Source organism: Thermobia domestica, chromosome 11, assembly GCF_964235325.1.
Source record: "Thermobia domestica chromosome 11, izTheDome1.hap1.1, whole genome shotgun sequence".
Classification (NCBI taxonomy): domain Eukaryota; kingdom Metazoa; phylum Arthropoda; class Insecta; order Zygentoma; family Lepismatidae; genus Thermobia; species Thermobia domestica.
In genome coordinates this window covers 20,572,179-20,592,344 of record NC_137464.1, presented here as the reverse complement: position 1 = coordinate 20,592,344, position 20,166 = coordinate 20,572,179, and the positions used below count along the sequence as shown (strand labels likewise).

General features: G+C 34.1%; 1 protein-coding gene across 1 annotated transcript; it reads left to right on the top strand.

The window, feature by feature from the left end:
* Positions 1 to 2,222: 2,222 nt before the first annotated feature.
* LOC145663962 (uncharacterized) lies at positions 2,223 to 14,516 on the top strand. Its single transcript, XM_081730195.1, has 5 exons — positions 2,223 to 2,278; positions 7,482 to 7,708; positions 8,947 to 9,124; positions 10,340 to 10,436; positions 14,390 to 14,516. The coding sequence occupies exons 2-5, from the start codon at positions 7,490 to 7,492 to the stop codon at positions 14,451 to 14,453; spliced, it is 558 nt and encodes a 185-aa protein (XP_081586321.1). The 5' UTR covers positions 2,223 to 2,278; positions 7,482 to 7,489; the 3' UTR covers positions 14,454 to 14,516.
* Positions 14,517 to 20,166: the final 5,650 nt, after the last annotated feature.

The following is a 20,166-nucleotide window of genomic DNA, read 5'->3' as shown; positions in this document are numbered from 1 at the left end:
AAAATTGAATAAGAAAAATAAACACCAATCAAATATAATATTTCAACAAACAAAAATCATAGTATATTGTTTAAGTAAGAAGGAAAGATGCATATGTTTGATATACTTTGTTTAAGTTGAGAATAACTCACAGAGAAAAACTGTCCCTCTGATGAACTTCCTTCCCCTGCACCACATCAAATTGTGCATCAATAGGATCTAATAATGGAAATAATGTCTAAAAATAATAGAGTTCCCTTTTACCCGACATCTTGTTCCCGAATTATGGATGGTTTTGCATTTTTCCGACAAATTTTCGGCTTCTCATAGCGCTCCGAAAGGAAATATTTCTATACTCTGGTTTGTCCATACATTTTGTCTTTGTATTTGGAACTACCTCTCATTTGTTGTGGGTGTTGTTTTGAAATACCCTGTATATATATATATATATATATATATATATATATATATATATATATATATATATATATATATATATATATGTGTGTGTGTGTGTGTGTGTGTGTGTGTGTGTGTTTGGTGCACAATAAACTCGTAACAGCATAAAAACCACTAAACTATTGGCCATGTTCTATTTTATTAAGCATGCTTGCGCGAGGGAATATTTATTAATCCCCCGGCTGAAAAGTAGCACTGATTGTTAGGGCGCTTATGACACTGTTGCGAAGTAACTTAGGAATTTCACTATTAGCGATATCAGCAACTTACAAGAGCGTTAGAACACCGAATGTACTGACGGGAGAGAAATTTACAATAGTGTGGCTCAAAACTACTTTTGGGAGAGAGTTCATATTGGGTAGAATTGCCTCCTGTACGGTAGGTTACACAATGACACTGTAGTTGTCGTAGTTCTACTATATTGGTCCAATTACAGGCACACTATTTCTATTTGAACTATTTCTACGATATTGCGCTAATAATTAAGTTGTTTGGATATGTTACTATTTCTTTGTGAATCTATAGATTTTACCCGTAAATTTTCGAAATAGTGTCTCCATATTCTTAATCTACATAAAAAGTTCATACTTACAATGATGACAAGGAAAGAAGTGGTGTAGTTGAACAACATGGGTACCAAAATTTACAGAAAAAAGCTATTATGTCACTATGAATACCAATTTATAAGGATTACATGTACTCAAGGTGGATATCCCTAATTAGAGTAATATGGTAAAAATTACAATAACTGTAAGAGCACTATCTTATAAGCCCGCTTTAACGGAGTCATGTACATTGTATACTCTCCAAAACTTGCCTGCACTTCACCATGCTTTCGGCGCCTTACATCTCTCTTGATATACACCTGCTGTTTCTCCCGCATGCTTCTCACTGCGAAAATGGTTACTCAGTTAACGACACAATCTCCTCCAAGTATATCCATTAGAAAACACTACTATACAATAAGAATTTTATGAAAATTAAGAGACGGTTTTATGGAAAATTAAAGTAGATATATTATGTAATGGCTCTCATTGTTCATCTACACGGAAGGAATTATTTGTTCATAATCTTTTCATGTGCGTACAGTACTGAGATTATATGAATTAAGAGGAATTTGTGAAATCTTTGATAAATGTGTAGAAATAAATTTTTTATCTGTATTTCATTCTTGGTCAGTTGTCAAAAATGTAAAATGTGCTGTAATTGGCATATTGGCAGGGGTGTAGCCAGCAGGTTTGTGTAGGGGGGCCCGTCGTTTTTTAGGGGGGGGCAGCTACAATGTACAAAGCCAAAAAAAAGTGTTGCTGCTAGTGTTTTTGAGGCCTGAAAGAAAGGAAAATTTTGGTTTCCTTCTGGAAAACTAAAAACATTATTTTAGCTTATTATTATTATTATTATTATTATTAGTATTATTATTATTATTATTATTATTATTATTATTATTATTATTATTATTATTATTATTATCCATAAATTATATTCAAAATAATTTTTATTATGCTTAATCAAGAACTACTGCCCGGGACCAAACGCTATAGTTTTGTGCATAACTATAACCCAGATAGCATGTAAGCTTAAATCAAGGGTCGCTTTCCCTTGATTTTGGCTTAGCAATGTACAGTTGATGCGACAAGCGACAATCAACGTTTATTTTAGCTTGTTTTTAACTTGAAAAGAAGCTTGAATGCGACAAGCGACAATCAACGTTTATTTTAGCTTGTTTTTAACTTGACAAGAAGCTTGAATTTATCAACTTTCTACTAAGCCTATTTCAAGCTTGATTCAAAACGCTTGACGTTTGTCGATTGTTTAGCAAATGGAGCCATCTGTAGGATTGGTGAGTAGTTTGATTTCTTCCAAAAGGTAAACAAAGGTAAGCTATGTGTATGAAATGTAATAGTAAGCCCTACTTTAGTTTTAGTTACAAAATAAAAAGGTAATTTTTATTTTAGACTGGTGCGCTGAGCGCTTTTAGGATAGTATTACTTCATTACTTTTCAAATATGGATGGAATTTTATGTTTATACCTTTTATGTTTTCTTTTTTTTAAGTGTGTTCATCCGTATAATGTATACCATATTTAGCCATTAGATTCTTTAAAGTCAGTGATGGCTCTTGACAATTAGCATCAGCATAGGCGCCCGAAGGGGAGGGCGGTGGGGCCCGGGCCCCCTTTGGCTTACGAAAATGTATACATAATATAGGAAACCATGTATATTAAATACCAGGCGTAATATAGCAACCATGGAGATGGGCCCCTCCCTAGAAAATATTCCTCGGACCCCCCTGAATATCAGTACAAAAATTAGAGGGTTAACTTCAGCAGACGGCTTTATCATATTAAAAATTTATAGGTAGAATACTTGATAACTGTTAAGGCATTGCTTTAGCAGACGGCTGTACCATATTTATATCGATTTTATGGTCATTTTTCACTAGATTTGAGATAATACTGTTACATATAGAGAATTTTGGAACTTGGAGGCCAAAATCAGGTAAAACCACCGTGTTTACAGGAGAAATGAGTTGGTGTTACGTAACCGTATTTACTAACATAACTAACCAAACCTAACCTAAATCATCAAAAACAGAAAATATAGGAAGAAAGTACGAATTCAGGTAAAATCACCGTGTAAAAATTATTGCGGATATTTTATGTATTTTTCCACTTTCCTCGTTTATGTGCATGTCCTCCGTCGCTGACACGCCTGCTCTCTACGGACGCATCCCCTCGCTCCGCTCGGGATACCCAGCAACACCCCTGCCCTGACTCGGTTAGATGGCATTCGTGCTTTTTTTGTGGCCACCTAGCACAAGTTGGTTCGTGGTTTATGCACTAGCTTCTCATTTAGTAGATATTCTACAAAAAGGAACCCGGAAATGCAATGTGTGAACATTTGGTAGAACCATCTGCTCGAGTAATGCCCAAGTATCTTAACCCAGCCTAACCCAAACTAACTTAACCTACCTAAACCATAAAAAAAAAAGAAAATACGAAATATATACCAAGATAGTACAAAATTTAAGCAAAATATTGCCCCCTCCCAGTTCAAAAAATATGCCGTTACATAACACTTTACGTAGCATAGCTGAGCGAGCGAAGGGGAATAGATGCCCCGCAGGGCTCGTTTTTTTTTTTTCTACTTTTTAAGTTACACGCGTTTGGTATTGCAACCATTGCAGACGGTCATTTTCAAAAGCTTCATATGTACTTACTGCCATCTCATTCCTTGCTTGTATTCGTCTGCCTACCGCCTTGTCAATTAGATCCACCATAACATACTTAATTTTCCATTTCGTAGGATTCTATATAACAGATACGATTTATGAAGTCTAAACACATTAAAATAATTTATTTAATTAGGTAGAGCCATCTGCTAAAGTTAACCCCATATTAATAATGAAGGTAGTTAAATGATAATGTAAGTGTTTTAAACTCAATAAATTGTATGTGCAAATGAGTATACATGGGAAAGTAAGTATGTTATGGTGGAGCTATTTGCCAGGGCGGAAGGCGGTTGAATACAAGCAAGGAACGAAATGCCAGTATTTGTATGTTAAGTTTTGGAAAATGACAGTCTACAATGGCTGCAATGCCAATCGTGTGTAACTTAAAAGATAAGGGGAAAAAACGAGTCCTACGGGGCTTCTAATCCCCTCCGCTCGCTCAGCTGTGGTTCGTGAAGCGTTTGTAAAGTAGTGCCTTAAATCTAGTGAAAAAATCGATTTAAATTTGGAGAGCCGTCCGCTAAAGTAATGAAAATTACGTTTTATCTCTACAATCGAGGAGAAAACTGCTTTGAATTAATACATTGCCTAAGCTTTCTTGTTTTAGCTTTCACCGATACACTAAAAATTTTAACCGATGTGGCTTCCCCAAGAATCGGTACGGATGATATTTAAATGCAGCAAGCAAGCCTGGACATTTCACTCATTTTAGAATGCATCATGCTTATCTTTCGTTCCTTATGTTCTTCCATATTTATTCGGAGGTTGGGGGCAAAATTGAAGAATATAAATACTTATGTCCGACTTTATTTAGTAACAATTACTTATTCTAAGGTATACTTCATCAATCTTAGATTAAGTGATATCACTCATTTCATCGCTTTACAATAAGTGCAAGGAAAGGTTCGATCGGGTATGGACTTTTGGGTTTAAGGTAAAAGAACGATGAATTTCGAAAAATTAGTTATTAGATATTAATAATAATTCAAAATGGATTATTACGCGAAAATAAGTTGGCATATTAGTTTGAAGTTTGTTAGGTAAGAAGTCGAGGGTGTAAGTTTGAAGAAAACTAGGTTTTTCGTTGCTTACATTTTTATCTTTTTATCCTCTAAAAACAGTAACTTCTGTCTCTTAATTGATTTTAGTGCTTTTGTTTACTTTTTTTTTTTCTACCAGGTGAATGAAGTCTGGATCTAAAATCTCAGAAAAATATTTGCAATCTGAACGGATGTAATAAAGAAGTAACGCTATTTTTCAGGATTGGCCAAAACCGTGTTTCTTTTAACTTTTTTTCACTTAAACCGGAATGTTTGCTTTATACCAGTTTTTTTTTAATACGTTTACCTTAGATTAAAGTGGAGTAACCGTTGCCCCCTTTTTTTTGAGAGTAAAGGTAATTTGAGGCTGATGATTCGATTGAACAAGGTCGCAACCTCGAGAAATGAACGCAACTCGCTCAAACTATAGGTCATAGGTCAACTAGTTCTGCAAATGATTTGCCATTACATCATAAATTATTCAGCAGTCTACTCCTTCAGCATTGGTTAAGCTTGAATTTTCCTTGTCAGAGGCATGATAGTCCACAAGTTGAGTGGGGGTTGGATTCGCGAAAAATACTTTTTTAACTTGTCTCTTTAATTGTGATTTTATTTTATCAAGTTTGGAGTTCCCGCCGAACTGCCTGTAGTGCGCTGCCACACTAGCGGACGGTCAACAAAACTTTTCCACAGAAGCTGAATAAGTGTCTAAATTTATAACATTGGAAAGTAGATCGACGAAACAGATATTTCTATTAGGTTTGACTGGTTTGTTAATAATAATAATAATAATAAAAAGTTTTATTTAGAAAGATAGTATGAATGGTCCAGAACTATTAGTCACTTCCTGTATTGATTAGCAAATTAAATTAAGCCTATATTTCTGACTGACTAAATTAGATCTTCTGTACTATATAGTCTTTTAAAATTGTCCATTGATTTAATCTGTATAACTATAGAGTGATTCCATTTTGCAGTTCTTTCCCTTTTGGTTCTTAAGTGGCTCCTAAAATATTCACAAGTATGCAAGATCACTGCAACGTATTTCTATCAGTTGACCTCCGTGGATGATGGGTCTGTGGATTTATCGCCTTTGTTATCAAGGGATTCTAGTTTCGAGTTCAAATGAAGAACAATATCTCTCGAGTGCAACTGAGTAGTGGTTCGGATCTCACTTTAAGCTGTAGGTCCCGTTCTTCATAACCCCGCTGTTATGTCCTTAACCATAGAAAGACGAAGGTGGGTCAAATTTGCCCGCACTTTCTTTTTCTCTTTGCCCGAACAAATGAATTTTACAACGTTTGAATTTTTTTGTATTTTCTTCTGTAATCTAAACTTAAATTTAGTTTTATTAGAAAGCACATTATTGTGGTAGTTTTTTTTTTTAGCGCAGGAGACTAAGTACATTTTTTTTTAGCAACTTAGAAATGTTAAGAGGAGTACAGTTTTACTTTGAAAGGATCATGTAAACTTATCTATTCTTTGAATGGATGACTAAATTAACATAATCTACTTTTATACATTGAGCAAACGTAATACTCTCAGGTTTAGTATAGTAAATTGTCTACACAGGCGAATTGTATTTCAAGCTACTTCATGTCTGCTAACCAAATGCGGTAGTAGTCTGTACTGGGACTTGTAATATTTCCTATTAAAATAAAATTTCACAAGTCTTAAAATAGTTTTACAACTCACATTTATTAGTAGCAGTCATTAAATAACTTTAAAATACATTAGTAGGGTTAAAATTGGAATTTACAACCACGAGCAAAATTGACACCCCTTAGTCTTTCACGTGACCAATTATAGTTTAGTCTTCCTAGGGTTAATGTTAAGATACACGGATGACTAATGATAGTGAATGATTATGAAGGAATTAGTGGCATGAGAACGGGAAAACCCTCACGAATATGATATTGTCCATCATAAACTCATAAGGCCGGAGATTGAACCAAAGATCCGTCGCACCAAAAGGCAACGTTCTACCTCTGAGCAATCAACCCTTTCCTTCCGCAGTGCTGATTTATGAAATCATACTCTAATGACCTGGTCATAATTCTGCAACGTAGTGGTCTTCTACACACGTCTTCCTAATTGTTCCCCACTTTTCCCCCCAAGATTTCTGATTAAATGAACAGCGAAATCATATTTAAATAAAATCTTTGAGTTTTGTCCCACGGTTATGCGGGGCAGCCTAAAGAAGACGGTGATGATGAGAATGAATTAAATAATGGATTGAAGAAAGTGGAGGGGAACGGTAGAAAACTGAGAAAATCTACGCACACGGTGTTTGTCCACCACAAACGTACACCCATGTCCAAAATTATTGTCGCATGTCTATAAATATGTTGTTGTAGGAATAAAATTTGATAACGAATTCGCCCTGTATTTCTTACAATGTTGGTATGTGCATAATCGGCAAAGACATGTATGTGGCAAATTTCATGTCAAAAGAGCAGTAAATAAGAACAATAAAACGAAAATAAAGCTTTCTTGACCATTTGTTTTACTCATTCTAATTTATGTGCTTATAATTCTTTCCCTATAAAATTTTCCACAAATATACATTTCTCGATTATACACATAGTATCGGTATTTAAAGTATCCTGCAAAATCATTATCAAATTATATTCTTACAAGAAGACAGTTATAGATATGCGACAATCATTTTGAACATGAATGTACATTTAATTGTTTCAGTGGTTTGTGAAATAATATATTTTCTAGTTATATTAACACCTTCAAAACAATATTTCCTAAAATTTATTGCAGATATCAGAATGGTATTTGGCCAAATGCAATCTACTTTAGCTGACCTTAGTGAAAGAGTATCTTCCGTCGAGAAGAAGGTCGACACACTTCTAAGTAATGGTGTGAGTGTGAAAGCAGAGTCCATAAACGAAGAATCCGAACTTCTTGGCCTTCTGCCTCTGCGAACGTTGAATGATTTTCAAACATTTGAGAGAAAGCTTGAAGAACCTAACTTCGGAAAGAAATATGTAAGTATCCTATCAAACCTGTACAAGTTATGAAACAGGTTTCAAATCTTTGTTATATCTTTCAATTTACGTCTTTTTGGAACATCTCTCTTTTGACTCAATGTTAGCATCAACTCCATTTTTGCCAATTTAGCCATTATCATGTGCATTAGCTATGGACTATAATTTTGGTCAACTTGCCATTCATACTTGCTAATATAGCGGCAATTACATCTTTTGCAGTCAATTTTTTTTTTTTTAGAAAATATGAAAAACCTAAAAAAAAAAGTAGTTTATCTTGGTATTTTTCTAATTCTTTTGTTTACAACAGCACTTACATTGTCACAGTAGATTAGATATCTTTTATCAGTCTCACCTATCCGTCACGGTAAATTGGGATTCCTGGATCTGGTTTCTCCATAGTCAATTTGTTTGATTAGTTTCTAGTGTATTTTTAGTTTGGGTGGAGTTTTTCTTGTTGAGATACGTGCATGTGCATGTATATATTTTTGTGATAGATCAATAGTGTTATAAAGCCATACCCAGCATTAGAAGTTGAAAATAATTCAAGAGATTTTATTACTTCTAGTCAATGAAGGAACAAATTGTATTGTGAAACTGTTTGATTTGAGGATATCAAAAGATAAATAATATTAGAACATCTTTGTAAACTAGTAGACTTAAAGTACCAAATATTTAGTTCCTTTATTCCTAAATTCTGTTACCTATAATTTAAGGTAAGTTGAGCCATTTTTAGCTAGTTTTTGTGCGTCATTTAGCTATTTTCTGACACTACTTGTTGGCAGCATTGATTAACCCACTGTTACTTGTTACTTTTGGAATGTATGTAATTTCCATATACATACACACACAAACACACACACACACACACACATACATATATATATATATATATATATATATATATATATATATAGTATTTTTTTCTAATTCAAACGGACAATGGTCCTTTTAAATAACCGCTATTCCGATATAAAGCTGAAAGTTACCAAATAAATCCCAGGCAAACAGTTTTTGTTAGTCACGTAGCCCATTTGATACGGCCTTCCGTAAAACTCAGAACCCCACGCTTTTTTTTTCACACTTCACATTACGGTATCTAAAAATTAATCTAGTTTCATTCATGCTTCGTTTTTTTTTCCACTGGTAGAAAAACATAACAATACGGACCCTTATATATATTGCTTTTCTTTTTGATTTCAGCATGCATTAGATCTAAATACTTTCCTTTCTTTCAGGTAAAAGTATTACTGTCAATTGGTGGTAAGGATTTTAAAAGGTTTCGCTCACAATGCAATAAGAAGAACTTTGTGCGACAAACTCGCAATGGAATTCTCCTACTCTGGCAGGAAACCAAGGATCATGAAGCAAAAAAGCACACCTTTGGGTCCAACCAAATGTGCAATAAGATCAACAGTAAGTTGATTTGAAAAGTTGTACTGAAATATTTAACTTCATTTATTTATTTATGCTAGTAACCATACAAAATTCCAGTTTGCTAATTATTAACTCTTACTTCTCTCGTACTGGACGTGTGTTCTCATATTAGTATGTCCCAAGCAATCAGAAGTAATTCTTCATGATTAAAGTATGCTTTGAGTACTTTAGGATTCTTTTACTGTCAAGTAGTAAAATATGTAAATGTGTTCACCCTTACTGGGTGAATATAACATCTGTGTAGAATGTATAGGAAATTCAATAACTGATCCAACACTCTATGTTGTAAACAAAGCTTTACTGGCAAAGTACATATTTAAACAAATCTTTGCTTGAAAAAGCATTCAAAAGAATTTGTAAGGTGTACGGAAAATCTAAAACCAAATAAAATTCCAAGGTAGGAATGATTCCAGGGCTAAATAAAGTCAATAGTGTCAACGAATTTAAATTGAAGTACAGTGTAGGAATCACTACTGTGAAGTATAATTTTGCACCAGACTTTTCGTGTATACCTGTAAATTTGATACTGTCTACCACACGAATATAACTTTGTTGGGTTGGCAACACTATTAGTCTGGTAGTATTACATAGTATGCCAAACTGTCTCCCCTGCCGATATTTTAAAGGTGCAAAATTTCAGAGCTCTTTGTCTAACACTGGAACGCAGATAAAACACTAGAAGAACATAGCTTTCGATGTTACCATAATTCCAGTATAAAAAGAGAAAAGTTGCAGGCTTTCAAGACGGCGAATAGTCAAACTTTCGTCTTTCTGTCGACTTCATCTTTCAATTTTTCGTGACAACGAAGTTAGCCAAAACACATGTGTTTTTTGTAGTGTTATTTAAGGTGACTTTAAACGTTGACTCAAAACCATATCACCACTAAGGGCACCGGAAGAAAGTCTTGTTACACTTGTATCGAAAAATGTAACTTTTCCATTATATAATATACCAAAAGTGTGGTGGAAGATAACTTTCTATAGTACCCTTACATAAAAATCACAAAATAGGGGCCTAGCTTAGGTGACTTGAAAAATAATATAGGAATTAGTTTCAGCTCTAGGTATCCATGTTTACAAACCATACCATAATTCCGTAAAGCTATTTAAGAGGGAAATTTATTTCAAATGACAGTTTTTTTTTAAAGAATAAAAATCGCTAGTACTTGCTTGAAATTCTATCTTTCTTTTCAGCTGCTGTTCGTAAGATGTACACCGTCGCAACAGAAGAAACGGTGAAGGAAGTATTGGGTGTTTGGCTGCAGCAGGCGGAGCCTAGACTACTGCGTAGGTAAGTATAGTTTTACCTATTTTCCTTACAATCACGAGAGATATCGGAAAGTTCTTACCATCACTAAATAAGCCAGGGATCTGCAACTTAGTCCATGGACGCGTTCTTCTCTACATATACGTTTTGTATTCACTACATTTCTCGCATCTATAGGTCACTAGATCAATATCATATGCATAGAATTCTGTGGATTTGGAGGAAAAAGAGATTTCCACCGTTTCAATGCCTCTTACTTTCCCGGACCCCAAGATATGAACATCTTATTATAATAATTGTAATCCTTCCCTTTTTCTTCCTTTTAGGATATGTATCATAAAACGCTTTTGTAATAATTTTAAATGAGAAGTTACTTCCATATTTCAAATCTTAAAAGATTTAGAGATACCGACATTTTATTAGAATAATTGTAATCCCCACCTTTTTTTTCTCCTCTCCACATCGTTTCTTTCCCTTTTTACTAGCATGTCAAAAAAGAAAAAAGAGGGCCGAAACACGTGGCAAAGTATTTTAAATGAGAAATGGAAATACTGAACTTCAAATCTCTCACCTTAAGGAATTAAATACTTTACTATAATAATTATAATCCCCATCCATTTTTCTTTCCACCCCCCTTTCTTACCTCCGAGGCATATTTCAAAAGCGCTTAAATTCTTATCTACTTATTTTAAATAATATGAAAATACCAAATTTCATGTTTCAAACCTTCATAAATTCAGAGATTTTGACATCTTATAATAATTGTAATCCTCACTCCTTTTCTTTTCTTTCTCACCTTTTTTTTTCTTTTTTTCCTTTGTACTAAAATATCAAAAACCGCTTAAATATGTCAAATTATTTGAAATGATACATCCGAATATCAAATTTCAAGTCTGTAACCTTAAGGAATTCGGAGATATGGTCATATTTTAAAAATACGTCCCACACCTATTTTCCTCCCCTTCCTGTCGAATTTGCAAAAATCCTTCCTTAGTGGTATCCTACGTAACAAATCCCATGTACTGTCCATATTTAACTTGTCTATCTTAAGCGATTTGGCCTGTGCAAAGATCTGTCGGTCACTCAATCACTTAGGTCTTTGTATTTTATATAGCGAGATGAGTTCATTTTTACGCACTCATGTATTAGTACACAGTGAAATGAGATGAAATGTTTACCTTGTATGTATTTATTATTTTATTATCCTTTATAATTTAGCAACTTGCCTGTTACTTTCCTCGGAGGATGGAAATATTAACTAAAATCGAGATTCATTACTGTTTACATTTTTATTTTTTTGTCTTCTGGAAGAAAGTACCTCTGTTAATTTTATTTTTTGATTACTCCTATCTGCTGAATGAAATCTTTTTTTTTCTAAGAATAACTTTTATTCCTTGATTAATTTTGGTGTTGATTACTTCTTTTCTATACTGCGGGAAATTTCATTTTTTGAAAACTGCGATGTCAGAGTAATAGAGAGATAGGCACTTACTGTTATATTTGCCTTCTAAAAACATTTCCTACCTGCTGCATGAAAAACAGAAAGCAACTAACCTCTTTTTTTCTTGACTAATTTTAGTGTTATTTTACATCTTTTCTATCTACTGAACGAACTCATCTCATGAGAGAAAAACTACAATACCACCCTCTTTCTTGATTGATTAGAGTTAATTACTTCTTTTCTATAGTAAATGAAATCATCTTACATTCTGGAAAACTCTGCAATGCCATTGTAATAGAGAAATATGCAATTGCAGAATCTTCCAGACGATAAGATTATTTCGTTTATTATAGAAACAAGCAATAAAGTACTATAATTAATTAAGATACAGATGGTATTCTAGTTTTTTTTTTCCTTCTCAGAAGATACGGTTTCATTCAGGAGATAGAAAAGAAGTAAAATAACATTAAAACTAATAAAGAAACAGTTTTTTTTTTCCTAGAAGATAAAGACTTCAGCAGTTAGAAAATTTTGTTAAAAGACAAAATAATAGTAAATGCACATTTCTCTCTTACAAAGACATTCCCGAGTTTTCGGGAAGATAAGACTTCATTCAGTATGAAAAAGAAGTAATCAACACTAAAATTGAACAAGAAATAAAGGTTAATGTTTTATCCACAAGATAAAGACTTCATTCAGCAGTGGCAGTAATAAAAAATAAATTTAAAAAGTAAGAGTAGTTTTTTTCCCTCAAAGACAAAAAGATTTCAATAGGATGGAGCACGCCAAAGTATGCGTATGCGTAAACACTCAACAACAAATTACCAGGAAAATGAATAGGGAGACATAGGTCTTAAAATGCATTCAGAATTTGACTGGATTGAAGTAAATGAAGTGATTTTCCTGCCTTGTGCCATGTACACTGAGAAATGTTTCTGCTTTCAAAGATGGGATATAAAGAACTAGGTCGATAGGTCGCAGGAGTATTTATTACTTCTCTATAATGAATTGTGAAACGACGCTAATGACTCCGACACGACGTTCCATGAATATGGGTCAAATAAACTTAGTGTTACATTTACGGTAATGAGTCATCCCTTCTTCATTTGATATGTATGATGAAGGCAATATGCATGTCTTCCTATCAGTGATTCTTGTGTTTTGAAAGAATGAAACGTTGCAAAGATGTATTCCTCCGCTGTAAGGATCAGGATTAAAATCCGTTTGTTTTACTGTCACAAATAATTCCAGTGAATTGTTGTTCAACACCTCTTTACGTATTAGTCACCAGTAATTTTTTTATTTTTTTATTTTTAAAGAGAAATATTTCATTGAACCTCTAAGGTATGTTCTAAACTCGTTGCAAAATGGTACGAAGTTGTCCGTGTACACGGTGCCTACTTTAGTAAATTCTACACGTTTCCTGTGAATTGCGAACTACACTTTCCCACGCGTTCTGTTGTACGTGACGCAGGATAACGCCTTGTAGGTCATCATCTGTCATTTATGTTGCTCCGTGAAGAATACAAGGTATATAGGTTCACACACTTATGACCTATCTTTCCTGTGAATCGTGAGATCAGATTGCATTTCATACAAGGCATGGAGAGAAAATTACAGAAATAAGTAAATATTTGTTCTTCCATCTCTCAGTGATTTCTTATATCAGTGATTACTTCGTTTGTTTTTCGTAACGCCGTGCTTATACAACAGTATCGAGTGAGTCAATATGACATTTTCTGGATTTATCTCAATTGATGCTCTCACAGAACAATGCACATTTTCAGCTAGGAAACAAACAAAAAAAACTGTACTGAAAATTTACTGGCACTAGAACATTGAAATAGGTAAAGTGAATAAATACCATGCAGTGGTACCAGTGATGAAACGAGTAACATACTTCGTGACTCGTGATCCCGAAGTAGTCAGATCCCTGACCCTGTAGACCCAGACAGATTCGTGCGATCCCGAGATGACTTAATATCAGACTGTGGGAGAGTATGTTGTAATTGTAACAAACGCGATTCTTTCCTTTCAAGTGTTTCTTATAAGTGATCGTCAAAATTTAATCAAATAAGGCTGTAAAACGTAAAATGTAGAATATAAGGGATGCCACTAAACCGAAAGAGTGTTTGGGTAATGTTTATGTATAGTAGTGTTTAAAATTACTTTATTAATTTTCAGTATGGGAAGATGAATTATATTGTATTTGACATAGTCAAGACACTTTGAATAAGAAGTGTCACACTACAAATCTAACATCTGAATAGGTGAGCTCGATTAGGGAATATTAATTCACTATAAAAAATTCTACCGTAATGCTATAGAGATCATATTTGGAGTGCCTCCAAGCCATGGATCACCAGATCTGAGAAACGAGTGCCAGACTCTGTTGCCTTGTGTAGCACTTACTTCAAAGAATAATAATTTATTTTAATGAGAGCGTATTTATAAGGTAAACAATATGAATGTTTTCTTTTAACTGTGCAATCAATTACATGTTTTTCAGTACGTATTTATGGTCGTTATTTTGCAGAGAACGAAGAAATTCAAAACCTGTAGTGGAAGGTCACACCGTTGAAGTTGAGGAACCCAATTAAGGAAATAAGTTAGAAATAATACAAAATATGTAAATAAGTTCAATAAATAACATTGTAATACAAGCTGGTTGTTTTCATGGAACCTTATATCAGTTGTTGTGTAGAATATAGGGATAATTTATTTCAAATATGTAGCAGCAGGATGCGAAATCATAACAGTTATGATCGGGGAGAGATAGGAGTAAATAAATAAGTAAAAAAAAAAAAAATTGCACTGGAAAGTTTTGAAATGAAGATTTCATATATTGAACATCCAAAATTATTGATATATGTAAGGTTAGGGATAATGCTTATCCACTAGGTTGTCCACTAACTGCACAGATTTACTGTAAATAGTTTGTATACTTCTGACAGTGTCGATGTCACCTTATCTCTCCAGTAAATTATTTAGGATGAATTTTCTTCCAAAATTTTGAAGTGTGGGAATGGCCATCCTCAGTATTTCGCACCCTGTGTAGCAGTGGTTCTAGGATTTAATTTATATTTCTTTCTTTCCTGAAATCTGATAATTTAAAAGTTTGCTTAGCCCTTGACGCTTGTCTAGTGGTGTACGTCTTTGGTGCACCTAGGGTCGTGGTCGATTCCCAGTGGAAGACCTTACAAACACTAAACGCATTACTGTTCGGATTCTACAGGTCAGTGTCTCATGTAAAACTTCGTGCTGAAACGGGACGCTCAACTTCAACATCAAACTGTGGTTAATGGTAAACTAATTGGATACTGATCTGCCAGGTCGCATAGTATATTCACCAAGGAACTCAGGAAAAGTGTTGCTTTCTATGTTGAGATAAGATACTAATCTCAATAGACTGGAGTATGGGGTATATATTCAACACCAGTGTGAGACATGGATTTATAATTTAACATGATATTTCAATAATGTTACTCAACAGAAGTAAACCTGAACCTCGTGCTGCAAAGACGCATAATGGACGAAGGAAAGAAGCATAATACAGATTGTGAAAGTATACATTATTTTGCTTTCATTTTGACCGAACACAACTATTCTTTTTCAGAACATTGCTTATGTAGGTTTAACAGTTCTTTCGTCGTCACCTTTACGTTTATTTTTGCAGGATTGTTGTCTATATGAGGTTAATTTCATTTTGTATAAGATTTGATGTGAGGCCCAGTAGTGTCAACCTTGATACAGATTTGTTTCTGCACGTGAGAAAATGATTCATCTGGTTGGCGTCATGTATAATGTTTGATGTGAAGGTTAGTATAATGTTCAGTGTGTAAGTTACATAAATGATGGTGTGTGTTCTTTTGCCATCTGAGGGTGTTTGGATATTGCCACCACTTTATTGGCATTCTTTTAAAAATATTGCAGAAACCATAGCTTACTACTATGTTTACTATTAATAGTAAGTATGGTATGGTTTCCCCTATATATATTTAAAATAATGCCAATAAAGTGATGGCAATATCTAAACACCTCAGATGGCAAAAGAATACACACCATCATTTATGTAACTTACACATTGAACATTATACTAACCTTCACATCAAACATTATACATGTCGCCAAGCAGATGAATCATTTTCTCACGTGCAGAAATAAATTTGTATCAAGCTTTACTGAGAAGCTTGCAATAAACGAGACAGATTAAGCATGTGCTAAACTTGAAGTGGACCGCTTGAAATAAGCTTGAGGTGACAAGCCTGTAGCAAGCATTATGTACCAAGTTTGAAATAAACTTGAGGTAACAAGCCTGTAGCAAGCATTATGTACCAAGTTTGAAATAGACTTGAGGTAACAAGCCTGGAGCAAGCATTACGTACCAAGTTTGAAATAAACTTGAGGTAACAAGCCTGTAGCATGCTTTATGTAACAAGTTTGCAATAAGCTTGAGGTAACAAGCCTGTAGCAAGCATTATGTACCAAGTTTGAAATAGACTTGAGGTAACAAGCCTGGAGCAAGCATTACGTACCAAGTTTGAAATAAACTTGAGGTAACAAGCCTGTAGCATGCTTTATGTAACAAGTTTGCAATAAGCTTGAGCTGACAAGCTTGAAACAATCTTACAGTATAAGCCTACAATATGCTTGTCGCCTGTCAACTTCGTCGCTTGAATCAGCCTTGATATACGCTTACAGACTTGTCGTAACAAGCTTGGGACAAGCTTATATCCTTGTCACGACAAGCTTATATCATGCTTGTGGCAAGCTGTTTCTGCTATCTGGGAAAGGTAACCAAGAAAGTTCTGTTCCTTTTCGTGGAGGTCTGTGTTCAATTGGACCTCACACCGTGAGTTGAATGCGAGTGGAGATAAGGCGAACGTCAGTTGTTGGTGTGGATATATCCAACATACTACCTGGTTGTGGCAATTCAGACACACTGTGAACTTGCGTAAGACAGAGGGAACATGGGACATCCACAGAGCGTCATAAGAGCATGTATGCTAAACGAGTTCAAATGGAGGTCAAACGCCGCTGTAGCGGGACAGAAGATATGCCAGACCTTTGGTGAGGGTGTCGTGACGACGCGGACATTGCATCGATGGTTTAACAAGTTTAAGGACGATGACGAAACACCCGAAAACACCATGTGCCAGAAGACCAACACATGTACAAAGAGGAACTGGAACTACAATTCAGTGTGTGGAGAAACCATTCGGCAGTACATCCATCAACTTGTGAAGCACTACAAGTTGGGTCGATGGGTCTCTCATATTTTGTCTCCGGGCCAGAAGGCAACGTGGCAGTCGCCTGTGTTTATTTACTGTTGCGGAGCCATTTCTGGACAGGGCGTTGACATGTGGTAAAAAGTGTGTCCTATACGAAGCTCCACCGTGCCGTCATCATTGGTTAGCATCCCATGAACCGATTTCAAAACAGCCGAAACCAGCACTGTACCAGAAGAAGGTCCTTCTCTGTGTTTGGTGCATCGTGCATGGGGAACTGCTACCAGCTGGTCAGAGTATCAGTGCAAATGTGAAGTGTCAGCAGTTGAGCTGTGCCCAACAAAAACTCAAAACTCTGGAGCCATCACTTCTGAATTGCAAATGGGTCCTCGTTTACGGGACAACGCTAAGTCCCACGTGACTAGGATGACTCAGGACACCATTTTTCGCCTTGGATGGGAAACAACATTGCAACCACTATATTCCCCGGGTATTGCACCGTCCGATCATCACTTGTTCCATTCTTTGGACAATCACCTTAGAGAACGCCAGTTCAAATCCCTAGTAAAAGTTCAAAATGCACCTGATACTTTCTTCGTTTCACGGCCCACCAAGTTCTACCGCGATGGATTCCATGGCCTTCCAAAACGTTTTCAGAAAGTCGTGGATGCTGATGGGGACTATTTTTGATCTTCCAGGTTAGGTGACATATCGATGTTCGAAGGTGGTGGGTGAAAAAGCAACAAAATTTTTCTTGGTTACCTTTATATTTAAATCTAAGACCTTATATAGAACCTATCTACACAAGATTGATTTTCTTTGAAATTTCACTTAATTTCTTTACGGTTTCCAATTATTTTATTACACTGAGTAGAAATAAAAGAGAGAGCGAATGAAATCCAAATTGAATAAGAGCATTGTTTCTCACCAAATTTTCCATCCTCTATGTCTTAAAACACTTGTTAAAACATATAAAAATATACTGTACTAACAAATCAGTTTAGTACCTTTGTTTTATGGCTGTATTTGTAGTACCTTGTTAAAACGTTTGTCTTCAAACTGTCAAATATAAATCGCAGTAAATTGTGTAATCTGCTGTCACAAAAAACATCCTATTTTTCGATCAGTATAAGGAAGAGATACTATACTATTTTTCAATCGGTATGGAAAAACAATATTTCTCCATACTATTTTACCATAAATTATTAATTGTCAATAAACTTTGTTACTTTTAAATGAATGAAGCGAGATAATTTTACTATGATGTTTTAAAAGCTGGTCATTTTGGGGGCCAGGCCCCGATATGCCCCCCCTTGGCTACACCCCTGCATATTGGCGAGTGTAAGACAAAATCCAAGCAAAATTCTGGCAAAGCAGACAAAATCCAAGGATCATTATCATGTGAGTAGTGCCTGTGAACACCCTAATTAAATTGTATGATTGTTTCCTTCTTCAATTGTCACGCATTCTAAAGTTTTATCTGTAATTCTTCAATTTATTCCGGTGGGAGGCAACGGGCAAAAAAAAAAAAAAAAAAAAAACCTCAGCATTCTAACATTACCATATTAATATTTTGATCTTGATAGGTACATTTGAATTAAATTTTTATAAAAGAAATCATGCAACACTACAAAAAAGGCTTTGATCTTGATAGGTACATTTGAATTAAATTTTTATAAAAGAAATCATACAACACTACAAAAAAGGCTTTGATCTTGATAGGTACATTTGAATTAAATTTTTATAAAAGAAATCATACAACACTACAAAAAAGGCTTTGATCTTGATAGGTACATTTGAATTAAATTTTTATAAAAGAAATCATACAACACTACAAAAAAGGCTTTGATCTTGATAGGTACATTTGAATTAAATTTTTATAAAAGAAATCATACAACACTACAAAAAAGGCTTTGATCTTGATAGGTACATTTGAATTAAATTTTTATAAAAGAAATCATACAACACTACAAAAAAGGCTTTGATCTTGATAGGTACATTTGAATTAAATTTTTATAAAAGAAATCATACAACACTACAAAAGAGGCTTTGATCTTGATAGGTACATTTGAATTAAATTTTTACAAAAGAAATCATACAACACTACAAAAAAGGCTTTGATCTTGATAGGTACATTTGAATTAAATTTTTATAAAAGAAATCATACAACACTACAAAAAAGGCTTTGATCTTGATAGGTACATTTGAATTAAATTTTTATAAAAGAAATCATACAACACTACAAAAGAGGCTTTGATCTTGATAGGTACATTTGAATTAAATTTTTATAAAAGAAATCATACAACACTACAAAAGAGGCTTTGATCTTGATAGGTACATTTGAATTAAATTTTTATAAAAGAAATCATACAACACTACAAAAGAGGCTTTGATCTTGATAGGTACATTTGAATTAAATTTTTATAAAAGAAATCATACAACACTACAAAAAAGGCTTTGATCTTGATAGGTACATTTGAATTAAATTTTTATAAAAGAAATCATACAACACTACAAAAAAGGCTTTGATCTTGATAGGTACATTTGAATTAAATTTTTATAAAAGAAATCATACAACACTACAAAAGAGGCTTTGATCTTGATAGGTACATTTGAATTAAATTTTTATAAAAGAAATCATACAACACTACAAAACAGGCTTTGATCTTGATAGGTACATTTGAATTAAATTTTTATAAAAGAAATCATACAACACTACAAAAGAGGCTTTGATCTTGATAGGTACATTTGAATTAAATTTTTATAAAAGAAATCATACAACACTACAAAAAAGGCTTTGATCTTGATAGGTACATTTGAATTAAATTTTTATAAAAGAAATCATACAACACTACAAAAAAGGCTTTGATCTTGATAGGTACATTTGAATTAAATTTTTATAAAAGAAATCATACAACACTACAAAAGAGGCTTTGATCTTGATAGGTACATTTGAATTAAATTTTTATAAAAGAAATCATACAACACTACAAAAGAGGCTTTGATCTTGATAGGTACATTTGAATTAAATTTTTATAAAAGAAATCATACAACACTACAAAAAAGGCTTTGATCTTGATAGGTA